The sequence below is a fragment of the Pempheris klunzingeri genome, chromosome 19 (assembly GCF_042242105.1).
Source record: "Pempheris klunzingeri isolate RE-2024b chromosome 19, fPemKlu1.hap1, whole genome shotgun sequence".
NCBI lineage: Eukaryota > Metazoa > Chordata > Actinopteri > Acropomatiformes > Pempheridae > Pempheris > Pempheris klunzingeri.
In genome coordinates this window covers 15,599,159-15,619,935 of record NC_092030.1, presented here as the reverse complement: position 1 = coordinate 15,619,935, position 20,777 = coordinate 15,599,159, and the positions used below count along the sequence as shown (strand labels likewise).

The window sequence follows — 20,777 nt, the reverse complement described above, 5'->3', positions numbered from 1 at the left end:
TCAAAACGAGGGGGAACAATGATATCAGTCTACAAGTCTAGACACAGGAGAAAACACTGGTAATGCACTCTGTACAAGATAACAAGGAATGATTATGACAGGGAAAAAAAAAAGAAAAAACATGAAATTTAACACGCATACTCCTGCTTTTACCTTTGTAGAGCCTCTCTTTAGGCTGTGACACCACCAGAGTAACATCATCTGGAGCATTTTGGAGGATATCTACCGTGGTGGCATGAGAGAGCCCTTGTAGGCTCACATCATTCACTGAGATCAGCCGGTCACCTGCATCACCATTAAAACATGTTATACACATGACAGCCAGGTGTGGCAAGACAGAGTAGTGCTAACCATTATCACAGACAACAAAGATATCATAATCCCATAATGGAGAAGAGTGTAGGAAAACATTGGCCTACCAGGTTTGAGGCAACCATTGACATCAGCAGGACCCCCAGGAGTGATGGAGCTAATGATGGTGCCAAGGTCCATACGACCAGAGTTCTCCCCTCCCACAACCTGGAACCCTAGAGAACATACACAAGCACAAACAGATGTAAATACAAACACAAAATAGCAGTGGGACACAAAAACCTAAGATGCAATTTATCATACTTGTCAACTCTGACAGTTGAGAAGTGGCAGCAGGGACAGTGTGAAATTGAGTTGTTATTTTAGGAGAAGTCATATACTCCCTTACCCAAGCCATATTTCACATCTTTCTTCAGGTTTACAGTTGTGATTTCTCGCTCTGGAGACGGTAAGGCAATTAGCTTTTTCTTGAGCGAGTCTGTGCAGCAAAAAGACACATGGCACTTGTTATATTTATTATACCGTAAATACATGGTGTTTGCTCTCATCTCTGACAGATGCATACCATGGTGTGATTTTAGTAAATTAACTTCACAGAGGATAAACAGTGGGCCACACTGAGTGCATTAGTATATCTACACTGTAACTATTAATCAGCCCGGGCAGGCATACGGTGTTGCTAAAGGGCCCCTACTTTAGCACTGTTGGCTAATGGGCACAGTAAGACGGGTTAAGCTAGGATGAAAGGGAAGGTCATGGCTTCAGTGCCAAGCATGTAGTTATTAAATGGTGGGACGGGGGCCAGTTCCACATGCAGGCGGCATAGAGGAAAGACACTCAATCCTGCATTATATAATTCTGATTTAGAACACAGAGGTTTTTTGGGGGTTGTATATCTGTACTTGGCTGTGCCACAATCCGCATACAGTTCAACAGATTGAAGAGGAGGATTAAGAATCTAAAATGGGTGATGGTGGAGGGCAGTCAGTAATTTATACAATGCATGGAAATCTAGTGTCTATGCGTCTGCGGAATTGAAAGGTAGACATGTCCATACATACCATTAACAGAGGCTGGGGTTGAAGACGGTCCAGAGGAACTGTGCATACTGACACCTGAGAACAGAAAACAAGAGGTGAGCAAGGCTGTGAGCTTTGGCTTTGAACATTATACAGAACGATGAAAACTTCTTGCCAACCTCTGCCCAATTGTAGACAATTACATGGGAAAATGTGTATAGAAACATGTATTGCCATTAATTAATAATTAATGCATACAGAGGTCAACTGCATGATCAGATCAGACAAGACAGATTGTATGTGAATCCTACCATATTATGTAAACAAAGTAAATGAAAAATCAAGATTATTAAAGCACAAATGTCTAAGGAAGAGAATTTGTGGCAGCATTTATGATTTGATCCTTTTTCTCGACAAAAGCAAACACAAGAAAATGGTTTTAAACTACTCTTCAAAGGGGACCAAAGTTGATTCAAATATGTTGTGCATGCCAAGCCTTTGTGTGGGAAGAGGCAAACTGTGAAAAAAGAAATCTGATCTAGTCTTTGAGGGAAGCTATATTAAATACTATAATACGAGTTTCTTACATTTGTTAAATAAACTAAACAGATTCTACTTGCATTTTCATAAAAGCCCATTTAAGATACCATCCAAATTGTAATGTTCCCTCAGAGAAATATGCAAAGTACTGAATGCAAAATGTACCACCTGTTTTTCCTACTTACTGTTGACTTGGAACTTGACTTGACTTAATCGGAATAGTTAATATGTTTCACCAGCAGTTAACTATTCTAGAGTCCCTACCACAACTGTGATTATATGGATTTATAATGGGATGGAGTATAGCCATACATTTCAGGTGGGAACTCTACACTACTAGTGCTATGCTGCACATAGAGAGCCACATCATCCTCCACAAGTCAAAAAATCCTTACCTACTACATATGCTTGGCCAATATCCTCAATGGAAGAAGAGTCAGATTCTTTTTTGGACCTGCTGAGACTCCAGGCTGGGCTGCTGTGCGACACTGTGCCAAATGTTCTGAGAGGGAGAGAGAGAATATGTGGAGAAGATTTAGCCAGAGGAGGCAACTTTCCTCACAGAACGATGAGGAACGAATATAAAAAAGATGTGCTTGGCTAAACTAAATGCTCACTTTCATTCTATCTAACTACTAATGTTTATTTGTATATGGTTGTTATGCATACAGAATCCTACTGGACATAAAATCCCAGATGTCTTCTGTTAAGCTGACACGAGAGGGAGCAACTAGCTGACAAAAACAGTTTTGTTTCTAATTAAAATAGGAACGCACACTGGTTGGCACATTCTCACAAAAAGACGGACTCCAGGGCGCATGTGCACCCACACACACGGATCCCCAGAGGCTTAATTAGAGGCTGGAGGTAGAGCTCTCAGTGTCTCTGTGGTGTTAGGCAGAGCTACAGTCCCAGTAACAAGTCCTCACTTAGTAACCTTAGTTACTAAGTCTGTCCCGAAGTGAGCGTGGAGACTCTGTAGACCTTACAGAGGACAAGCAAATAAACACAAGACCCAATTTCCTTCACTCAGCTTGAAATAAGGACTAAAGTAAAGGAGTAAAAATGCATAGATGGCAAAGTAATGAACCCCCAAAGAAATACATGTATGGATTTACAACACTTACTTTGGTTTTATTCAGAATTAATCTCATAAACTCATGTATTTATTGCCTTTAACTCACTTGTCCTGTTGGTGTGAGAGGGAGTCTGTGTCTGAGCTGGCTCGCTGATGTTGTTGGAAGTGAGAGGCCACTTGGTTGGGTTGTGCCTGGCCACGATATGACTCCGCCACTCGGTGCTCTGGAGCCTCTGGCATCTGTCCGAGGTTGTGGTGGGAGCGGCTCATTATCCGCGGATTGGAAAGGATCGTCAAGGCCACTGGATTGAAACCTGGAAAGTGAGGCTCATCTTGGACCAATATCGGGCCAGATGGTGCCTTGTTGAGGGCGACTTCTGAGTAGGAGATCCTCTTCAGGTGGTCGGGGTTAGAGCGCGTCGACAAGCTGGGGGCCAGGCTGCCTAAGCTCACAGTCGCCCCCATTGCGTCTCCACTCCGAGGATCATGGGAATATTGCAAGCTGCTCAAGGGGCAGTTCTCTAATTACCAGAAACACACAAAACAAAATATTACTGGATTGTTTCTAATAAACAAAAACGTAATGTAATATTAATATGGTGTACGACATTGTATATGGTAATATAAACATATGAGACAAACTTAAAAAAATAATAAGGCAGACAAAGTCCAAAAAGTTAAAGTTCTGACCTGTGTCATTAACATCCCTCAGCAGTCTATAGTAATTACTGTCAAGATGGAAAAAGCAGGTACTGTGCTGTACACATTTTTTTTCCTGGAGATATCCATCTGAACCATCATAGCTAATGGTCTGGCCGGTGTTCTTGGCAGTCATAAATTTATAAACTGGTGACCTTGTGTCAACAATCTGGTGGGAGTATGGGGTGTGATGTAATCAAAGCCGTTCTGTTGTTCAGCCAAGTGAAACAAATAAAACCAAACAAGACACTAGAATAAAGATAAATAAGTGTGTTCAAGATCGTACACATTTGATCGGCATATTATCAAGGTATAATAATTTCTTTTATAGAAATTCAACAATTCTAGTGAGGTAGGTTATCAAAATGTTATGTTTGCTCAAATGACAACAATGTCACTGACACAAAACATAATTTAAGATGAAGGAAATAGTGTAGCCGATACATGTTGAGGCCATATTACATTAACTCCCCCACTTAGGTGTATTGCTGCTCTCTCTCTCCTACCTAGGTCTTGAAGCTCCTGATTGTTTTGTCGGGCCTTCATCTGCAGGTGGAACTTGTGCTGATCAGAACAGAGTTGTAGCAGATACTGACAGGTCTTGTTACTGTCTGTCTGAAACAGGTGCTTAATCCCATCTGATGTGTTCTGAAGGCAAATCTTCTTTTTCTTCAGGATGATAAGAAAAAACATGTAAGTGAAGGTGAGGTTAGAGTGGATGAGCTGCATTCACTACTAGTGTGGTATAGTTATTCCTGATAATAAAAGACCAAAATACATACTGTAAAGGAGATCTTTTTTGTCTCTCTCCAGGGGAACCGTAGCACAGGCGTACGATTTCCATTAAGGACCTCAAAAATGAGCACCCCCTTGGAGTATACACCCAGCATGATGCCTGTCTGGGACCTCTTCTCAGGAAGCACCCGATGGAAATGGACACCATACTCTGTCAGCCTCTGGCACACCTGTAAAGCAATCATTACAGAGTCTTAAATTCTTAAAAATGCACAGCACTGAGGAATAGGGAGAGGATGTGACGGTTGTTTGAGACAGAATAAAACGTTTTGTCTGACTGCATACAACATGAAAATATTGTTCAATTTGGTTCAATGGCATAAAGAAAATAGAACTGTTTTAGTAGACTGTGGATTTAGCACAACAAGAAATATTACAATGTAAGAATAAAATGCAGTGGCAGAACTACTTTTGTTTGTAGTTGTAATACTTCTTCTGCCAAATTAAACTCTGCACAAAATGGCAAGTGATCTAGAAAAAAAAAGAGCGAAACAAAATGTTTATCATGTTTGACAGAAAATAAATGCTTCAGCTGTAATTTCCTACCAGAGAAAGATGTAGCAATAACTGAAAATATTTTGGTCCATCTCCGAAATCATGACCATGACTCCTATATAACCTGGTCTCGCCTACCTTGAGAAACTCAAACTCTGCCTCGGAGTCAGATGCTCCATAGTAGTTGCTGTGAAGTTTTGGCAGCTCCTCCTTGATGATCGTCTGGTTCACCTTATCCAGGACAGACACTGGCAGGTAGTGCTCCAGTCTGAAGTAGGTCTTCCCATGGAGCTGAGGCACAACAATATTATTTTCATGATCGGTTTGTCATTTCAAAAAGTTTAATTTAATAAGACCAATGTTAAACTTTTATTTTTGTCTCGTTTTACAAGAGAAAGAGGTCTAACCTCACATTCTACTTCAAATGTTTACATTTAGCAATTCTTTCTGATCTGAACTAGAGACACCACAACACAAAATAAATGAAATTACATGAAAAGAATCACAAAGGCAAGATTAAGTGAAAAAAAAAAATTCACAATTCAGTTTAAACCAGTGTCTTAAGTAAATATTAGCTAACTGATAACATAGACATATTGAAGAGATTTGGTACCTCAGGTTGGTAGTCACTGAATTCAGCCTGCAGTGCCAGTGAAGCCAGCAGCATGGCATTTTCTGTGTCACAGCGCATCCTCTCCTCCAGGATATCCTTCCTCAGCTGTAGGTAGTACTGATGTTTGGTCATAGCGTGTCTGTTATACAAAGACAAATACAGATATTTATCTTGCACGATAACGCAAACAAATGAGTCATTTGTTCCACAGGGATGAAACCCATGTATTCTTTTAGGTTTTCAACTAACAAAACATAAACTTACTGTATGAGGTTCACGTCATCAATGAAGAATTTAATGCGTAAGAAAAGGTTAAAAGTCACATCAGATTTCTTCTTCTTAGGATCCTCCTTCCATCCCTCAGGGGCCACTTTGGACAGTTTGGCATCAGGATCAACGAAGAAAAACTCATTATCTGTGTATGTGATTTGTAGGGGGAGATGGTTGGGGGGTCAGAGAGAGGTCTCAGAGTGAGAAGGAATTCATCAGTAATGTCTGTCTGCTTGCGGCAACACAGGCTCAGCATCTTAAATGAGACATCAGGTGTAGAAAGTTAACTTACATGGAAATATCATGACCCTCTCACTAAAAACTTATCAAACTTCGTATGATATGAAGTATCAAAATATGCTTGACATGTAACTTCAGTTTTATACTTTGCATTTAAGAGGGGAAATCTTCTCTGGAATAAATTTTGAGCTATTTCAAAAGTCAACACTAGACTCTGGAATGTTTTCTTATGTGAGGAAGGTTTTTCAGGTCAACTAGGATCAGTAACATTAACAACTCTGGTAAAGTAACTACAGAACACAAGAGCACACACACACACATCTGCAAACACAGACATACATAGGAGCAACATACAGTACCTCTGAGGTATGCCAGGCCGAAGAGATGGTGCTCCACAAGTCCGATGTGTGCAACCACCATATCAAGAACATCTTTACACACCGCCTTGATGTCACAGCTCAGCTCCAGCTTTTGGCCATTCAGCAGCACCACACCCACCTTCCTCTGCACGTCCTCCACCTTACCACGTTTCTTGCGGACAGAAAGAAAAAAGGAAGATGTGGAGGATTATAAATGGAAAGTAAAGCAGCTCTGCGACAATGCCATGGACACATTGGCTCAAAAGCAGCACAAATTTACATTCTTACCATTATTGAGGAGGGGACAGATAAAGCAACACAGGGTTCGCTTGCCATCTTCACAAACTCAGGGCCAAGGAAGTTCTGCCATTGGGGTAAAGACTAAAGGTTAAAGGATATTTTTAAACTTGGGTCTTGTTTTAATATAACTATGTTGCTACTTTGACATGTGATTGTGTTAAAAATATTATCAGTGATGAACTATGACACAAAAACATCTTTGATACACATGCATGACCAAATATAAAAAACACTTCATCGCTTCCATTCTACATAAAAGCACTCACATTTCAGATTCAAACCTGTTTTAATAGCTACTCTGATCATGAGATTTCAGTGACAGCAGTAGCTTTTTCACTGTTGCATGCACACTTCCTTGTAGGTTTACTGCCATAATCAAGTCTTCCCATAAGTGGTGGAGCAAGATTCCATTGCTTCATTGACTGGAAACCAGCACATCCAAAATGACAGTAATTCAAGATCTACCATAAATAATGAAGCAAATATGTCTCGCCTTTGCAAATCATTATCCTAATAAGAATATGACCGATATACCGTATTTGAGGTTTACTGCCAGTATCAGCAGATGTAACTGAAATGATCCTGAAAGTTGACATGATCATAAACATAGGTTATCATTTAAAGCACATCCTTGAGTCTGCTAAGCCAAGAAGAGCAAAAACCTTGGGTTTACGAAGTGGTATGGAGGAGGTGTAAAGGGGGTCTCGAAGGTCAAGCATAGAAGTGCGAGATGGGGCCAGGGGCTCATCTGTGGGGTAGAGGTTGGCCCTGGACAGCCTGCTGGCCAGATGGGCCTGGAGCCGCTGTACCTCCTCCTCCTGCTTCTGGAGGAGCAGCTCTGCTCCAACCAAACTTTCATCAGCAGCTCCTTCATACTGCCTACAGGAGGAAAGGAGGAAGTGGGTTGGTGTCAGAACAGTAGGACATTGTCAAAAAGCTGAATGAAACAAGACTGTTATTTATTGTGTGATGTCTTGTGAGATTTCGCTTTTATTCATCGAGACTTTTTATGCTTTCTCCACAAAGTAAATACTTAAAAGTAGCAGCATTAGGGAGGGTTTGTGAGACACAATGTGTTTACACACAGAAGACATCAAATACTAGCCGATATGTTTTCTTTTAGTATCAGGGGAAAACGAGTGCTCTGCGCAGTGGGACAGATTGAAAACACGGTTCTTCTGTTTGCAGGCGTAGCAGCAGCAGGCAGTCCTCTGTAATGCCAGAGATTAGAGAGATAGAGACTGCTGAATGTGGATGTCACATTAGATGACCTCACTAGCGAAGCATGGGGCTGACCATACTGTGCCACGCCAGCTGTGTGTGGCCCAGAGGACAAAATAGGATGGCTTCATCTGTGGCTTCCAAGTTCTGTGAAGGCTTTGTAGTGCAGGCACCAATTCCTCGGAGGAACAAAGGGAGCATCAACACGAACCAGATGATTTTCACATATTCTCGCTCCATTTCTTTTTCCCTGTAATGCATCCTGAACTCAAATACAGTGATCCAAGAATTTGTATTATAAAACAGGCTTGGAACGGAGTTTACCCTGAGCTACTGGAGTGGCAAGATGAAGATTACGATTGAGGATGAATAGCAGTAATTTGGCTGCTTAGTGAACAAAAACTGGTACCGTGTATGTTGAACTGCCACCTGTAAACGTGTGTGTGTGTGTGTGTGTGTGTGTGTGTTACCTGAGCCTGTGCGTGCTGTGACTCGTCAGCGACAGGGCATCGTGTTCACAGGAAAGTGCCACCTGCGAGCCATATCTCCTCACCTCTGCTGGTTTTTTAGCTAGACAAGAAAAGAAAGTATTAACTGTACACACACATACACAAAAACGAGTTAATTTTGTTTTCACATATACACAATCAAACACACCTCTTCATCAGCATACCCCCACACTGTGGTGCAAATAAACCTGCATGAACATGTGTTGAAGGAGGTGGAGTAGTTTTAGAAAACTCAAACCAGTGCCACTAATTGGATTTCTCTCATCTTGAGTTCAAGTTGCATGCAAAAGACTGCATTACAGCAACAGCATGTGTTACTAAAATATACTGAGTCAAGTGCTGCCCTATTTAGTCCATTATAAGCACGTCCATGTCTTAAAAGTTATGACTTATCTTAAGCTCCAGTCAAAAGTAATTCAAACAACCTCTATTTTTTTAAGTTTAGTTACGTTTAGCCAATCTCAAATAAAACTGGAACCATTTCAACCAATGTGCCTAAACTCTTCCCAGCTGTCTGAGATCAGTGTCCATCATGCGACGGTGTAAACCCTCAGATGCAGTGTTAAATGGAGTGTGGGTGTTAAATCATTTTGATTCTTAGCTCAGCCAATAAGCTAGTCACTCCTCCAGAAATGATTATTTTGTACCATACTGTGGTGGTAGCCAGTGAGTCCATATTCATAGTGAATTGAGTTTTGGGTATTTCTGTAGCTCAGTTTGGAAAGATTACATCTGAGCTGCTGACTTTTGCTCAACACAGCAGCCATAGTTTTGTTTACCACTTGAAGCTGTTGGCAAGCCAGTTTCCCACGCTATTAAGTCTTGTCTGAGTTCATTGCGCAATTCCATCAATTGGCACTGACTGAAAGTTGTGAAAGTATGAAACCTTATGCAAGCCTACATAGCTATGGACATGGTCCAATTCCATTAGCAGAGCAAGGTATGTGACTCACAGCAGCTGGCTTGGCAGTTACCTGGAAACAACTGAAGGACCTTTCCTGTGCTTCAAAAAAAAAAATTGAGAGTGGCGTGCCTCAACATTTTTAGCCTACAAAGTGTGCCCTGCAACGTTTGGCAATAAGACGGGGAATATGGCTTTGAGTGGGAAAGACAGTCAGTGGTCAGTAGAGACAAAGAGTAATTGATCCCCTTTGCTAGTGGTTTTCAATCCCAGTCTTTGCGGCCCACCCTACTTCTGGTTTTCGTGTTAAATGATTCATTCACTGTTCCGGGTGTAAATCAGTCCTATAATTAGATGGCTAAAGTGAAAACCAGCAGGGATCACGACTGAGCACCATGTAATCCCAGTGTGGCTATGTCGTTTTTCCTCAGCAGCCTCTTTTACCTTGCCTGTATTCTGGATCAGAGGAGGTCACTGAGGGGCTTTCGCTGGATGAACTGTAATCACTGTGGTACCTCTGGTGGGTGTGGATTGGGTCTGGGGGAAGAGAAAGAACATCAGCCCATCTTTTAAAAATAATATAATAATACGCACCATGCAGTAATACAAGAGGATGTCTGCGAAATGATGAAATGGAACATAAACTTCATGCACATGAGACAACTTAAAAAAAGGTTATATGGATTTGTTTGCTGTTTGTGAGGAGTGTTAAAGTAAAGCTGTTTTTCAGCGTCACACAACACAAAGTTTCACACATGGTTGTATCACTCCAAGACTTGGACCACAGCTGAACTGACAAGCTACCGTTTTCTTTAACAGGATGATAAACCCAAACAAGTTGAGGTTTGATCAAACAGCAGGTATTAGTCATGCTGTTGGTAAGCACTCCTAATAAAATACATATGGAACTATGCTGAAAAGCAGCTTCTACACAAATGTATGGAGGTGTGCCTCCTGTCAGGTTAGAGAGCTTTTTGCTGAGGGCGTAATCTTTTGTCTTGTTAGACTGGGTGAACCACAGCAAGTACAGACCAGCTCACCACAACTACATACTTTTCTCTAAGCAGTGCTTCATAAGCTCAATAATGAATTGAAAATCTGTGGTAACACAGGATAACACCATAAACAACAGTCAAAAACAGTATGAACACTAACCTAATGTGCCATGTGTTTCTCTGTCTAGTGCACAGAACTTGAAAGTCCTGCTTTTTAGTATCAACTACATAGCTTGAATGATGGCATTCCCTAGTCATTGCTCAGGCATTTTAGTTCAGAAGAGTTTCACAGTACCACAGACCTCTCTTTGCAATGATGTTGGCCTAATGTACGCGTCGTGAGTAAAAAGCCCCGCTCAAACTATAATCTTACTAGAAAGGACGAGGACTGGTCAACTTGCCACCCAAAATAGGATTCCCTTTTCCTCTGGTTAGTGAGTCATGTAATGCAAGAACTAAATGATTTGCTAAAATCACCCACGCTGACACACATGCACAGACACCCACAAGCGTGCAGTCACCTGTTCCTTGCTATGTTCCTATATGTGCGGTTATGTCCACCACTATCAACAGGATTTACTTAGCCCAAGAGGGACAAATCAAGAACAGTTTATCTGACCTGATTACAGCTTGCCAGGAAAGGGAAACAGAATCAGCATAAACATTAGTGAATTTAAGTATTATTATGCCTTACTTTTACAAAAGTATATCAAAAAACAAGAAAAAAACAACACAGTGCTACACTTAACTCGAGTGACAGGGCAAATGCATTGATGTGGCAGAAAAGTCAGAACAGAGAGGACCACGGTGCAAAAACTATTTGTTGGAGTTCAAACTGGTGGTCTGAGGTGGGATATTTACTTACAAGTATAAAAATACCTAGTACCCTCCCAAGCATATAATATATAGTGCAGAGATATTATATTGTCTAATATTATGGCATACTGAGTGCAACAGAACCATGAGAGTAACAGTTTATGAATGTGGCTAAAGGAGAAACTTCAAACGGTATACAAAAGTTGAGCTCCTGGTCAAGCCATGGGTGTCTACTGGGGTTGTTGGTCAGTTGCAATTAACCGGAGGTTAAATCTGTATATTTAGTTAATTCCCAAATAAATCCATGATCAACATTTCATCATGACTTTAAAACACCCACTGCACCTCAAAGCAATTAGGGGAACGAGAAACAGAGAGAGTCACGGCTTATTAGAAAGATTAACAGTGATATCTCGCTGATAATGTGAACGTTTTACTGTGTAAGCATGGAGCAAGAGGGCTGGCCATAGGGTGAGGATAAACATGTACTGCATAGCTCTTTTTCAGTGCTCCTGCCCACTGATTGTTTTTTTTTTTTTAATATAAAATAAAGCAAAACAGATTTATAGAATATATACGCGGATTATCTGAATTCTGTCCTCTTCGATGTTCAAGGAGTACAACTTGTAAGTAGCAAGCATGCATACACATACATATAAATTCAAAAAAAGACAATGAAGGAAAGAAAAGTCACTGTCAGCACATTTTAGTAGTAATTAAATACTAAATAAGAGGCCTAACAAGCCTCATACAAACGAGCAAAAAGACAAGGGGTTTATTCAAAGTTTAACACATCAGCTCACTTCCTACTCAGCTCTATCATGTTTAATCTTTTCATCACCTTTTTCTCAGTATACAGAGTCACACGCACTTGCTGGAAGAAACGGTCTGTGCACATTTTAACTGGAAGGGCATGGTTTCCAGGGAACAATTACTGCAACATGGATTTATCTCCTCACTTCTCTCTCCTCCCTTTATCTTATCTTCTCATTTCTTCTCCCACAAACCCATTTGTTTTTCCTCTTCCCCTTGACTCCCCGCAGAGCTGACACTTCTGCACAAGCTTTCTGTGAGTACACAAACAGCTTCTACAGGCTATGGCCTTTTGGGGTGTTCAAGCTGAGAAGAGACACAAACGCAGACTATGGGGTTATTTAAAGTTTGGTGATCCGAGGAAGAAAGAAGGAGCTCCCTTTAAAGCATAAGCTAAAATGGATAATAGCTTACAGAAACCCTCAAGTCGCCCCCCCAAGTTAACATGACTCAGTGTAGATCTTACGAAATACCAATTGTGAGGGCACATTGTGTTGAAAGAAAACTCCACAAACAGAAAAATGTCCATTTATAGAATTTCTACACTGCTTGTGAACCTCTATAGTGCTTGTTTTAGTCATTATGCATAATGTGGAGAGGAAATGAGCCTGGAGGTTAATTAAAATGGATCAGAAATAGACCTAATGGTCATAAACTTTTGTGTGAACATCTTATAAAGACTATAATCTTTCCTGATGTATCCTTTGAACCAAATGGTAATATGATTATGAAAATTTAGGGGATACACTTATTTTTGCAAACACCTCCCCTTCCCCTGAAGTAGCAGAGTTCTGTTTAGTTATCCAAGTTGGACCTGCCTCAGCCCAAAGCCATATGACCTGCTGCCAAGTGCCGGAAAAGTCCAATAATGTTTGGAATTCCCTCATCCGCTACGCATGACTCCAATTACAGCCTCTAAGTCTGCAAGGAAAGTTTCTACTGATTGAAGCACCTTGGCACCACAAAGGAGGGGGCGGAGGCACTGAGTGAGACATAGGGGACCAGGTATAAACATGCCCATGCACACACAGCCATGCACTAAACAATGTTTTGTTATGTTCAGGTAATACATATTCAGTCGACCATGATTTGCAAATGCACACACACAGGAGGCAGAGAAACGGTTTGTGACTGTGTGAAACCTGAGAGCACTGACCACTGCTGCGCCATCACTTTCCTGCAGAAAAGAACAGAAAAAAGTAAGAGAAAAAGAAAGAAAAGGAAGTAGAGCCAAGTAACACATCCACGAGGCCCTGCAAATGGTCTGTGCTCAATTAGGCCATATTCATACTATAGCAAAATAGCTCTGGGATGGAATACAGAAATACTTTGGCTCAACCGTCATAGTCAACCTCAGTCAGTTTTGATGGGAGTAAACATTCCTTTGCATCAGCATGATGTCTAACATAAACCATAATTCAATATTCATCAAAAACTATTGACACAGAAAATATACAAAGTTAATCCTCACAATCTTCTCTGAGGAAGCCCAAGCATACAGAAACGGTGTGATAGGTGGGACAGTAGACAGGGGCTACCCAACATTCCCATTTAGGCAGCTAGGTAGAAAAGCCTAGTTCCTCTCTTCACACCATCATATGAAAAAAAAAAAGCCAAGTGCCTCTGATTACAATCAGCAAAAGGCACGGGGGAAGGAAGGGAAGGAAGGCAGGACTTGCTGGGGATAAAAAGCCACAGTCGAGGAGAAGAATGCCGTTGGTTGGTGGCTCGGTCAGCATTAAAAATAGCTGCCAAAAAAGCTGGGAGGCTAGAGGTTGGCTGGAGAGTGGGGAGTATGGCAAACCAGCAGGAGGAGGAAAGCAAAGAGGAGGTAGAAGACAGTTTATTATATGAAACTATTCATCTCTCATGCTTCTCCACTGTCCCCAGATGGTCAGCAAAGCCATACAGTCACTGGTGACTCTCCGCGCAAACTAGCCTGCCTATGGAGATTTTACCAAGAATTCAATAAGCTCTCGAGGTAAACTTAAAGCTCTTGGGGCTGACTGCTGATGTGCTAAACAATTGTGTAGTGTGTGCTCGGTCCAAGCATGTGATTATAGAAAGATTGTTTGCTGAGGCTGTAAATACCCTTGACTGTATGCATGCTTATATTTCTGTGTTTACAGTCATGTTAGGAAAAAAAAAAAGAGTAAGGGACTTGGCTATACAGCATGTGTGACAATTTGCAGCAGGCTAGAATTAAACTGGTCTGTAATTAGAATGAACCATTTGGAAACCTCTGTACCAGTGACTCATACATTCTGTCTAAACACTGCTGCACAGCCACCACCAACGATACTTCATTCAAGCCAGCATCCAGCAGCGTCCATCCCACATGGTAGTTACAGATGGACAGCAGACACACAACCAGTAACTAGTTCGGGTGTCTGTCTGCTCACGTCATCACATTTTCACCTCTCAGATCAGCCGAGCTGATGGCTCCCCTGCAGTTTTTTCATCCAAGCTCCTTTTATTGCGTAATAAATTCCTTTTACCAGCCAGTCTGGCATTTCTTATATATCTTAGTAGCACAGCTGAGACATTGACAGTCATTTCACTGAAGATTTTATTCATTGTCTCAGTGGCAGACTAAAGCTGGGAACTTTGATGGGATTTTCCTGTTTGAAATTGCGGGCTACCTCACACCTAACTCTGAAGTAGCATCTTTAAAAGGTTGAAGCCCACTCACTTCATGTTCTGACAAGGTACCACACATAACACACCATAATGACACATGACCAAGCTCAGACTTGTCACCAAATCCCTTATCCTGCAATACTTAAAACCACATGATTGTTGTGTGTAATCTGTTGCAATGATGAAAAACAAAAAGGCAGAGACAAAAGATCTGAATGTGATTGGCATTGTAAGCAAAGAAAATGACAAATGAATCATTGTATTTAATTATATCATGAAAAAGACTTATTGTCTCATGGGATGTTAAATTGAATTCCTCCCCAACTAGCAGGAAAAGCCAAAATGGCAGTGATTTTCTTGGTCAGCTTAAAAGTGACAATAAGAGGAGACTAAAAAGAGAAGAATAGCAAAGAACTGTTCCATAAAATGTGATGTCCGACCTCAGCAATTGGTAAACGTGTTTATGGCTGTCAGAGAGTAGGGGAGACACAATACTATTTATGTATGGAGATAACAGCACACATTTACAGACAGTCTCTCTCTCCTGGAAGGCATTCATATTGTTGCACTCAGTTGTACACATAAAAAGTGACAAAAAAAATCTCTTCAAAAGATTTTGGGCAAAGTTCAAACCCTAGTTACTTTGACACCTCCACAACACTGGCTAAACACAGCATGAAGTGGGTGTGGATGTCAGTTTGTCCATTTCACAAAGTTGCACAAATTGCTGGACACAGTCCCTAAATTTCAGACATATGAAAGGTGTTGGCAGAGTGTTTTTGTGAAGATTTCCAACCATTCATGTGGCATGAGACATGCTTTGTAGATTTCAAAAGGAATTTCGTCAACATAAACACATAACACTTTAAAAACTGCCCTAAGGATTTAAATCAACACATAAGAGCACATTTATCTTGGGACTGAAAACAACTGCTACTCTTAACTGCACTTATGTTTCAAGAAAGCATACTCACCATCCACTGCTTGCCTTAGAACCTGAAGTTTCCTCTGTCTCTCCTTAATCCTGTCATAGGCGCCAGCGAGGCCCGATCCTACCGATAGGGCTGAGTGGTGATGAGGCTTCCTACTCTTCAGCCCACAAAACTCAGAGTAGCGAGAATCCCTCTCTCTCGATGCTTGCAAGGGTGATTTGCGCCTGCCTATGGAGTGGGTACTTATGGCACTGTTGCCCCTCCGTGCATCCTCCAAAGCTCCAAAACGAAGAGCCTCTGGGTCAATGTAAGCCAAGTCCACGGAGGAAGCCCAGGTCTTCCTGGCTTGTCTAGGGCCCAGTTCCCCACTGTGGAAAGGTAAAGACCTCCTGTCCAGTTCCACGGGCCGGCCCTTTTGCTGGGGGTGAAAGGGGTGCAGATAGGGATAGGAGTGCTGATGCTGAAGTGACGGGGGTTTGGGGTAGAGATCTGTGGGGGATTCGGAGTTAGGGTGATAGTCAGATGTGGAATACTGTAGGGCTGCCCCCTCATCCCCCTTCAACAAGTCCTGGATTGGCAGAGAGCCCATGGAACGACTGAGGCCCCTGTTAAGAGACGTCTGCTCTTGAGTCCTAGTTCGGTAGCGCTCCAGAACCCTGGGGGCGGCACTCCTCCCTGAGAACAGGACAGATCCACAGTTTTATTAAACCACGAGCTGAAGCTTACACTGCCAGAACTGAAAGCCTCAAAGCACTGCAATCTTTATTTTGAATACTAGCAAAGTAAAAACACTTAGCAGATAAAGGAAAATGGATGACAAATGCAAATGAATAGCATGTTTTAGCATATCTAGCAGATGAGAGGGAGAGATAATCTGAAATGCACATCATTACCAGTGAATTAGATCATTATTAACACGATCTATCGTGAAAGTCATATTCATGATGAAAGGAGGCATTAGAGAAGGATTAACAAGGATTTTGATGTGAAAAAAATACAGTATGCTTCATTACGTCTAAGTGCCTGTCCAACCTGGCATCCATTTCTAATAGCATCAGCATAATATGGCAACTGAGCACGGTCGACTGTAGACTTCCCCTCCTTTGCTCTAATACTCCTGGCTTGGCCTCAGACTAAGCACCTGCAGCAGGCCTCTCATTGGCCCCTCTACTGAAAGATCAAATGCAGAAAACCCGCTAGCCATAAGAGATGTAGTATACAATATTTTATGACTGACAGCTTTGACCCTGCTTAGATAACATTCGATAATCTGGTGCAGGACCACAGCTGCATCTTTATGTATGCTGGTTAGATGGTTAGAGAATGTGCTGGAACCTATTTGCTTTATTTCTAAATGAGCCCCCAAATGAAATTTCCATGGTTGTTTGTTAGGTTAGGTGGCATTTAATTGGACTTGGTAGCAGAAACAAGAGTTTTCTGTTATACAGCCCCAGGAGTGCTAATGCAACAGCCATTAATAGCAAATAAAACTGATTAATTTGTAAAGTAAACCAACAACAGCACAGAGAAATTAAGAAACATGGCATGCTGCTTTTGACCTTGAGGGGTACCAGTGATTTCTGTAGATAGTCTGTTCAATAGCTATTTTCAGCCCATTATTAAAAAAACAAACAATAGAACATACTGTGCCACAGTAATGAACAAGTACTGGTATGGGCATCCAGCTCATTTATCTCTGAATCTTTCTTAAATCATGAATGTTGCTTTCTGAGACTGTGTGCAAATTTCTAGTTTGACTGCCAGACAAGCCATATATAAAGTCTGCCAGTGACAGCTCTTGTTTTAGAGGGGAGGAGATAAAACAGAAGGCAAACATGTGCACGAGCAAGAGCAAAAACAAGAGGAAGAGATGCAGAAGTGAGAGAGCAGACGGAGAGAGACGTTAAATCCTGTAAAAACACTGCATGTGGTGGTTTAATCGACAAAGCATATGCTTGGTCTTAACAGGGAAACACATCAAAGACTGACAGGCTGCCTTCCAGGAACTCGTGGAAGCACACAAGGACTAGATTGAATAAAAAAAATTAGAAAAAAAAAAGGTTTTTCTCAACAATGTCTTTTCTTTTTTAGAGAAGTCAACTGGGGTGACAGGTTTTTCAGCAAATACTAGTGTAGCGAAGCCATCATATGGACTAGCATTGAAGAAATGGAGACGTTAATCCAAATTTAAAAAGAGACAGTGACCGAGTTCGCCTCGCAGCAATTACAACTTGGAAAGAAGAGTGCTGCTCCTTGAGAAGAAAAGCGCTTAAGAACTAAGTAATACTCTTTGCATGTACTTTCCCTTGGGCTGGCTGGTGCTCAACAAAGCACAAAGCACTGATAGAAACAGCAGACCGGCAGCTTCACTGGTGACTCCAAAATATGCATCTGTAATCAATGCCATGCCGTGCTTACATAATCGAGACGACGCAGCCATGTTTGTGCTCTGCTCTCCTTCCCATTGCCTGGAAAAATGCCGGAGTTCTCTCAGAAACCACTGGGAAGATTTGGTCATATTTTCCTGAATTAAACCCGATTCGAGGTTTCAATGTGTTGTTCCTCATCTCCTTTCAATTCTTTCCCACAAACTCAGAAAGCTAGGATGTAAGTGATAAATAGCTGGACAACCAGCAAAGTAATTTATGTATAATTCTCTCTAAATAAAAACATGAATGTAAACAACTTACAAGAACTACATTCGGGCTATCATTAGGAAGAAAGAAGAGATAATATACTCTCCTGACCTAACTGTGCAAACTAATCTCATAATTACTATCTGACAGATCCAAATCGCTCAAGACGCATTTTTAATACCAAGTATAAACAGGTTCACGGATCTGGTGATTTGTCTTCTTTCCAAACTTCCAGAAAGCACAGACCATAGGTTAACAAAAACAATAAGTGTTTTTGAAGATTAATAGAAACCAGATTACTTTATCGTTAACTGTTGGCAGCCAAGAAATCGGAATCACTGCGTAATATAAATAACTCTTTCTACACCACAGAAAAAATTCCCTTGACGACCCACCAGGCAAACACAGCTCTAGTTGCTTTGTGTTTACTGTGTGTGTGTGTGTGTGTGTGTGTCTGGGGCAGCTCATCTTACCTGAGGGCAAACCTTTGCCCCTCAGCCGCTCACGAATCTCCTTACTTCGCTCCGGAAGAGACTCTCTATCAGTCAGCAGACCATCCAGCTGAGAAAAAGATGAGGAGAGTGGAAGTAAGAGTGAAAGAAAAACAAAGGGTGGAGATGATAAAAGCAGAGCAAGGAGGGTTAAGAAAAACAGAAGTTAGAGAGTCATTCCCTCTGAGAGTCATCTATCCTAACATCAAGTTCTTTCAGCAAGAGCCTTCCTACCTGCTGTGCACTCTGGCACAGAATAGTCTTCTAACTTACATTCAACCAGGATAAAGCTTTATGTGCAGGCTTTTGAGCAAGTAGCCATAATAAAAATATAGAAAAATAGACAGGCCTGTTGTATTCGACCAACATAAAAAGAAAAAAAACTGCATACCTGGGAGAGGCTGCCCAGTACCAACCGGACCAGTTTTCTGATATAGGAGAAGGGAGGGTCACAACTGGAGTTTCTGATGTGTTTGCTGCAGATGTCCAGCACCGTGCGCAACGACATTCGACTCAATGTAACATCATCACACATGTTGAGAAGCAGGCTGTTTAGGTGTTCCCCCAACTTCATAGGCTGCATAGCAAACACATGGAAGGCAGTTACAGATACAAACAATGACAAGAGCACCAAGTACTGTGAGGTGACAAGCTCTATTGGTATCTGAATCTGATATCAATATCGACTTGCACTTTGTTCAGCTAAGGTGACAAAGATAAGCCATGTCAGCATGGCACAAAGCATTCACCTATCTTATATTTGGCCCAATGTTTGTTGTACATTTTGCAGCTGCAGTGAGCACTACTATAAGACCTCCTTCATGGCTGAGGGAAGGGACACGAGGAGAGTGGATGCCCTTGAGTGAGGCGAAGTGGATGTCCAATGTGAGTGTGAACCATGGCATCTTTGACCTGTTGGTGGTACTTTCTCTCAAACTTTAAAACGGACTGGGTTTTACACTTGGCTTGACTCTTGCTGAGAAATGAATGCATTGTGAGGTCGACCTTCCCAAGCAGTTTCAGCAGATTCAAACACATACCAGAATGCACCTTTTCTTATCCAGATGACACATTCAGTAACAGATTTAATTTTTAAAAACGCAGATTCCATTGAAAATCATAATGTCTGTGATGTGGCTTCACACTCGTTGCTGTAGATGCACTATCAATCTTCTCTTTACGCCAGTGTGACTGGCAATGTTTGATTATCTTTGAGAAGAACATGGAAGACACGCTTAAACCTGGACAACAATCTACTTTGGTTGTGGCTATTCTAGGTTTGCATCTTTAGTCAAATCACATAAGCATATATCTGTTTGTTTGCCGCCGTTTTAGATACCCAATATACTATGGTGAAAGTTATTTTTTGACAAGATCAAGGCAAAAATACCTTGTTACATTTGGAAAAAAATTACTGCAGTTATCTTATATATCTTTATTACCAAGTATATGGCCCCATATTATAACTAAATCTATTTGGTGGCAAGTGTCCTTGGTAATCTTTTACCTGACTTTGGGGGATCTCGTAGTCCGCTCCCCAGAACAGGGTCATGCCCAGAGAGTACATATGCATCTGTAGAAAAAAAAACATCACTCAAGCTTTAAAGGTAACATTATACTTCATTCAATCTTGGTCTGTTAGGCAAAAAGTGTATGCATTTTTACAAACAAGACAAGAGTAAAGCAACAGTGAGCACATAGAAAGAGATGGGTTTTGCTTCTTTCAAACAAAGCAGGCACTGAACTTTATTAAAATAATTCAAACTGCCCTGTGTGAAAGAAAGAGAAACATACTAAAGCTCAGTAACTGCTGGATTGTAATCAAAGTTGAATTCACTCTTATTTGGAAAAGAAAACGACAGGGGCTTTCAGCCTTAATCCAAAAACCTTTTTCCATTTCCTTCTCCTTATTACTCTGCACTCGCTGCTTGGGAGAGAAATCACTTCCCCTGAATGTTGGGCTTGGTAGAGGAAAGAATAATTCAGGGATTGCCAAAGAATGCAACGCAGCCTTCGAGGTCTTTTCGGAACAGAGCTCAGGTACAAACTTAAAGACACACTCGCACACTCAGGAAATGTGGAAATTTGAAAACCACCCATTCA

At 41.3% G+C, this 20,777-nt stretch overlaps 1 protein-coding gene across 2 annotated transcripts in view; it reads right to left on the bottom strand.

The window, feature by feature from the left end:
• ptpn13 (protein tyrosine phosphatase non-receptor type 13) overlaps window positions 1-20,777 on the bottom strand; it is a 40,123-nt gene that overhangs the window by 10,319 nt on the left and 9,027 nt on the right. For both annotated transcript variants that reach the window (XM_070850226.1, XM_070850227.1), the window contains exons 4-23: window positions 20,182-20,247; window positions 19,066-19,251; window positions 18,657-18,744; window positions 15,590-16,222; window positions 9,796-9,888; window positions 8,412-8,511; window positions 7,383-7,599; window positions 6,709-6,783; window positions 6,421-6,592; window positions 5,816-5,966; window positions 5,552-5,690; window positions 5,077-5,229; window positions 4,431-4,613; window positions 4,155-4,317; window positions 3,056-3,470; window positions 2,267-2,373; window positions 1,374-1,427; window positions 701-790; window positions 420-527; window positions 154-285 (exon numbers count right to left, since the gene is read on the bottom strand). In XM_070850226.1, the coding sequence (XP_070706327.1) occupies window positions 154-285; window positions 420-527; window positions 701-790; window positions 1,374-1,427; window positions 2,267-2,373; window positions 3,056-3,470; window positions 4,155-4,317; window positions 4,431-4,613; window positions 5,077-5,229; window positions 5,552-5,690; window positions 5,816-5,966; window positions 6,421-6,592; window positions 6,709-6,783; window positions 7,383-7,599; window positions 8,412-8,511; window positions 9,796-9,888; window positions 15,590-16,222; window positions 18,657-18,744; window positions 19,066-19,251; window positions 20,182-20,247 (3,325 nt within the window). The remainder of the gene's footprint in view (window positions 1-153; window positions 286-419; window positions 528-700; window positions 791-1,373; window positions 1,428-2,266; window positions 2,374-3,055; window positions 3,471-4,154; window positions 4,318-4,430; window positions 4,614-5,076; window positions 5,230-5,551; window positions 5,691-5,815; window positions 5,967-6,420; window positions 6,593-6,708; window positions 6,784-7,382; window positions 7,600-8,411; window positions 8,512-9,795; window positions 9,889-15,589; window positions 16,223-18,656; window positions 18,745-19,065; window positions 19,252-20,181; window positions 20,248-20,777) is intronic.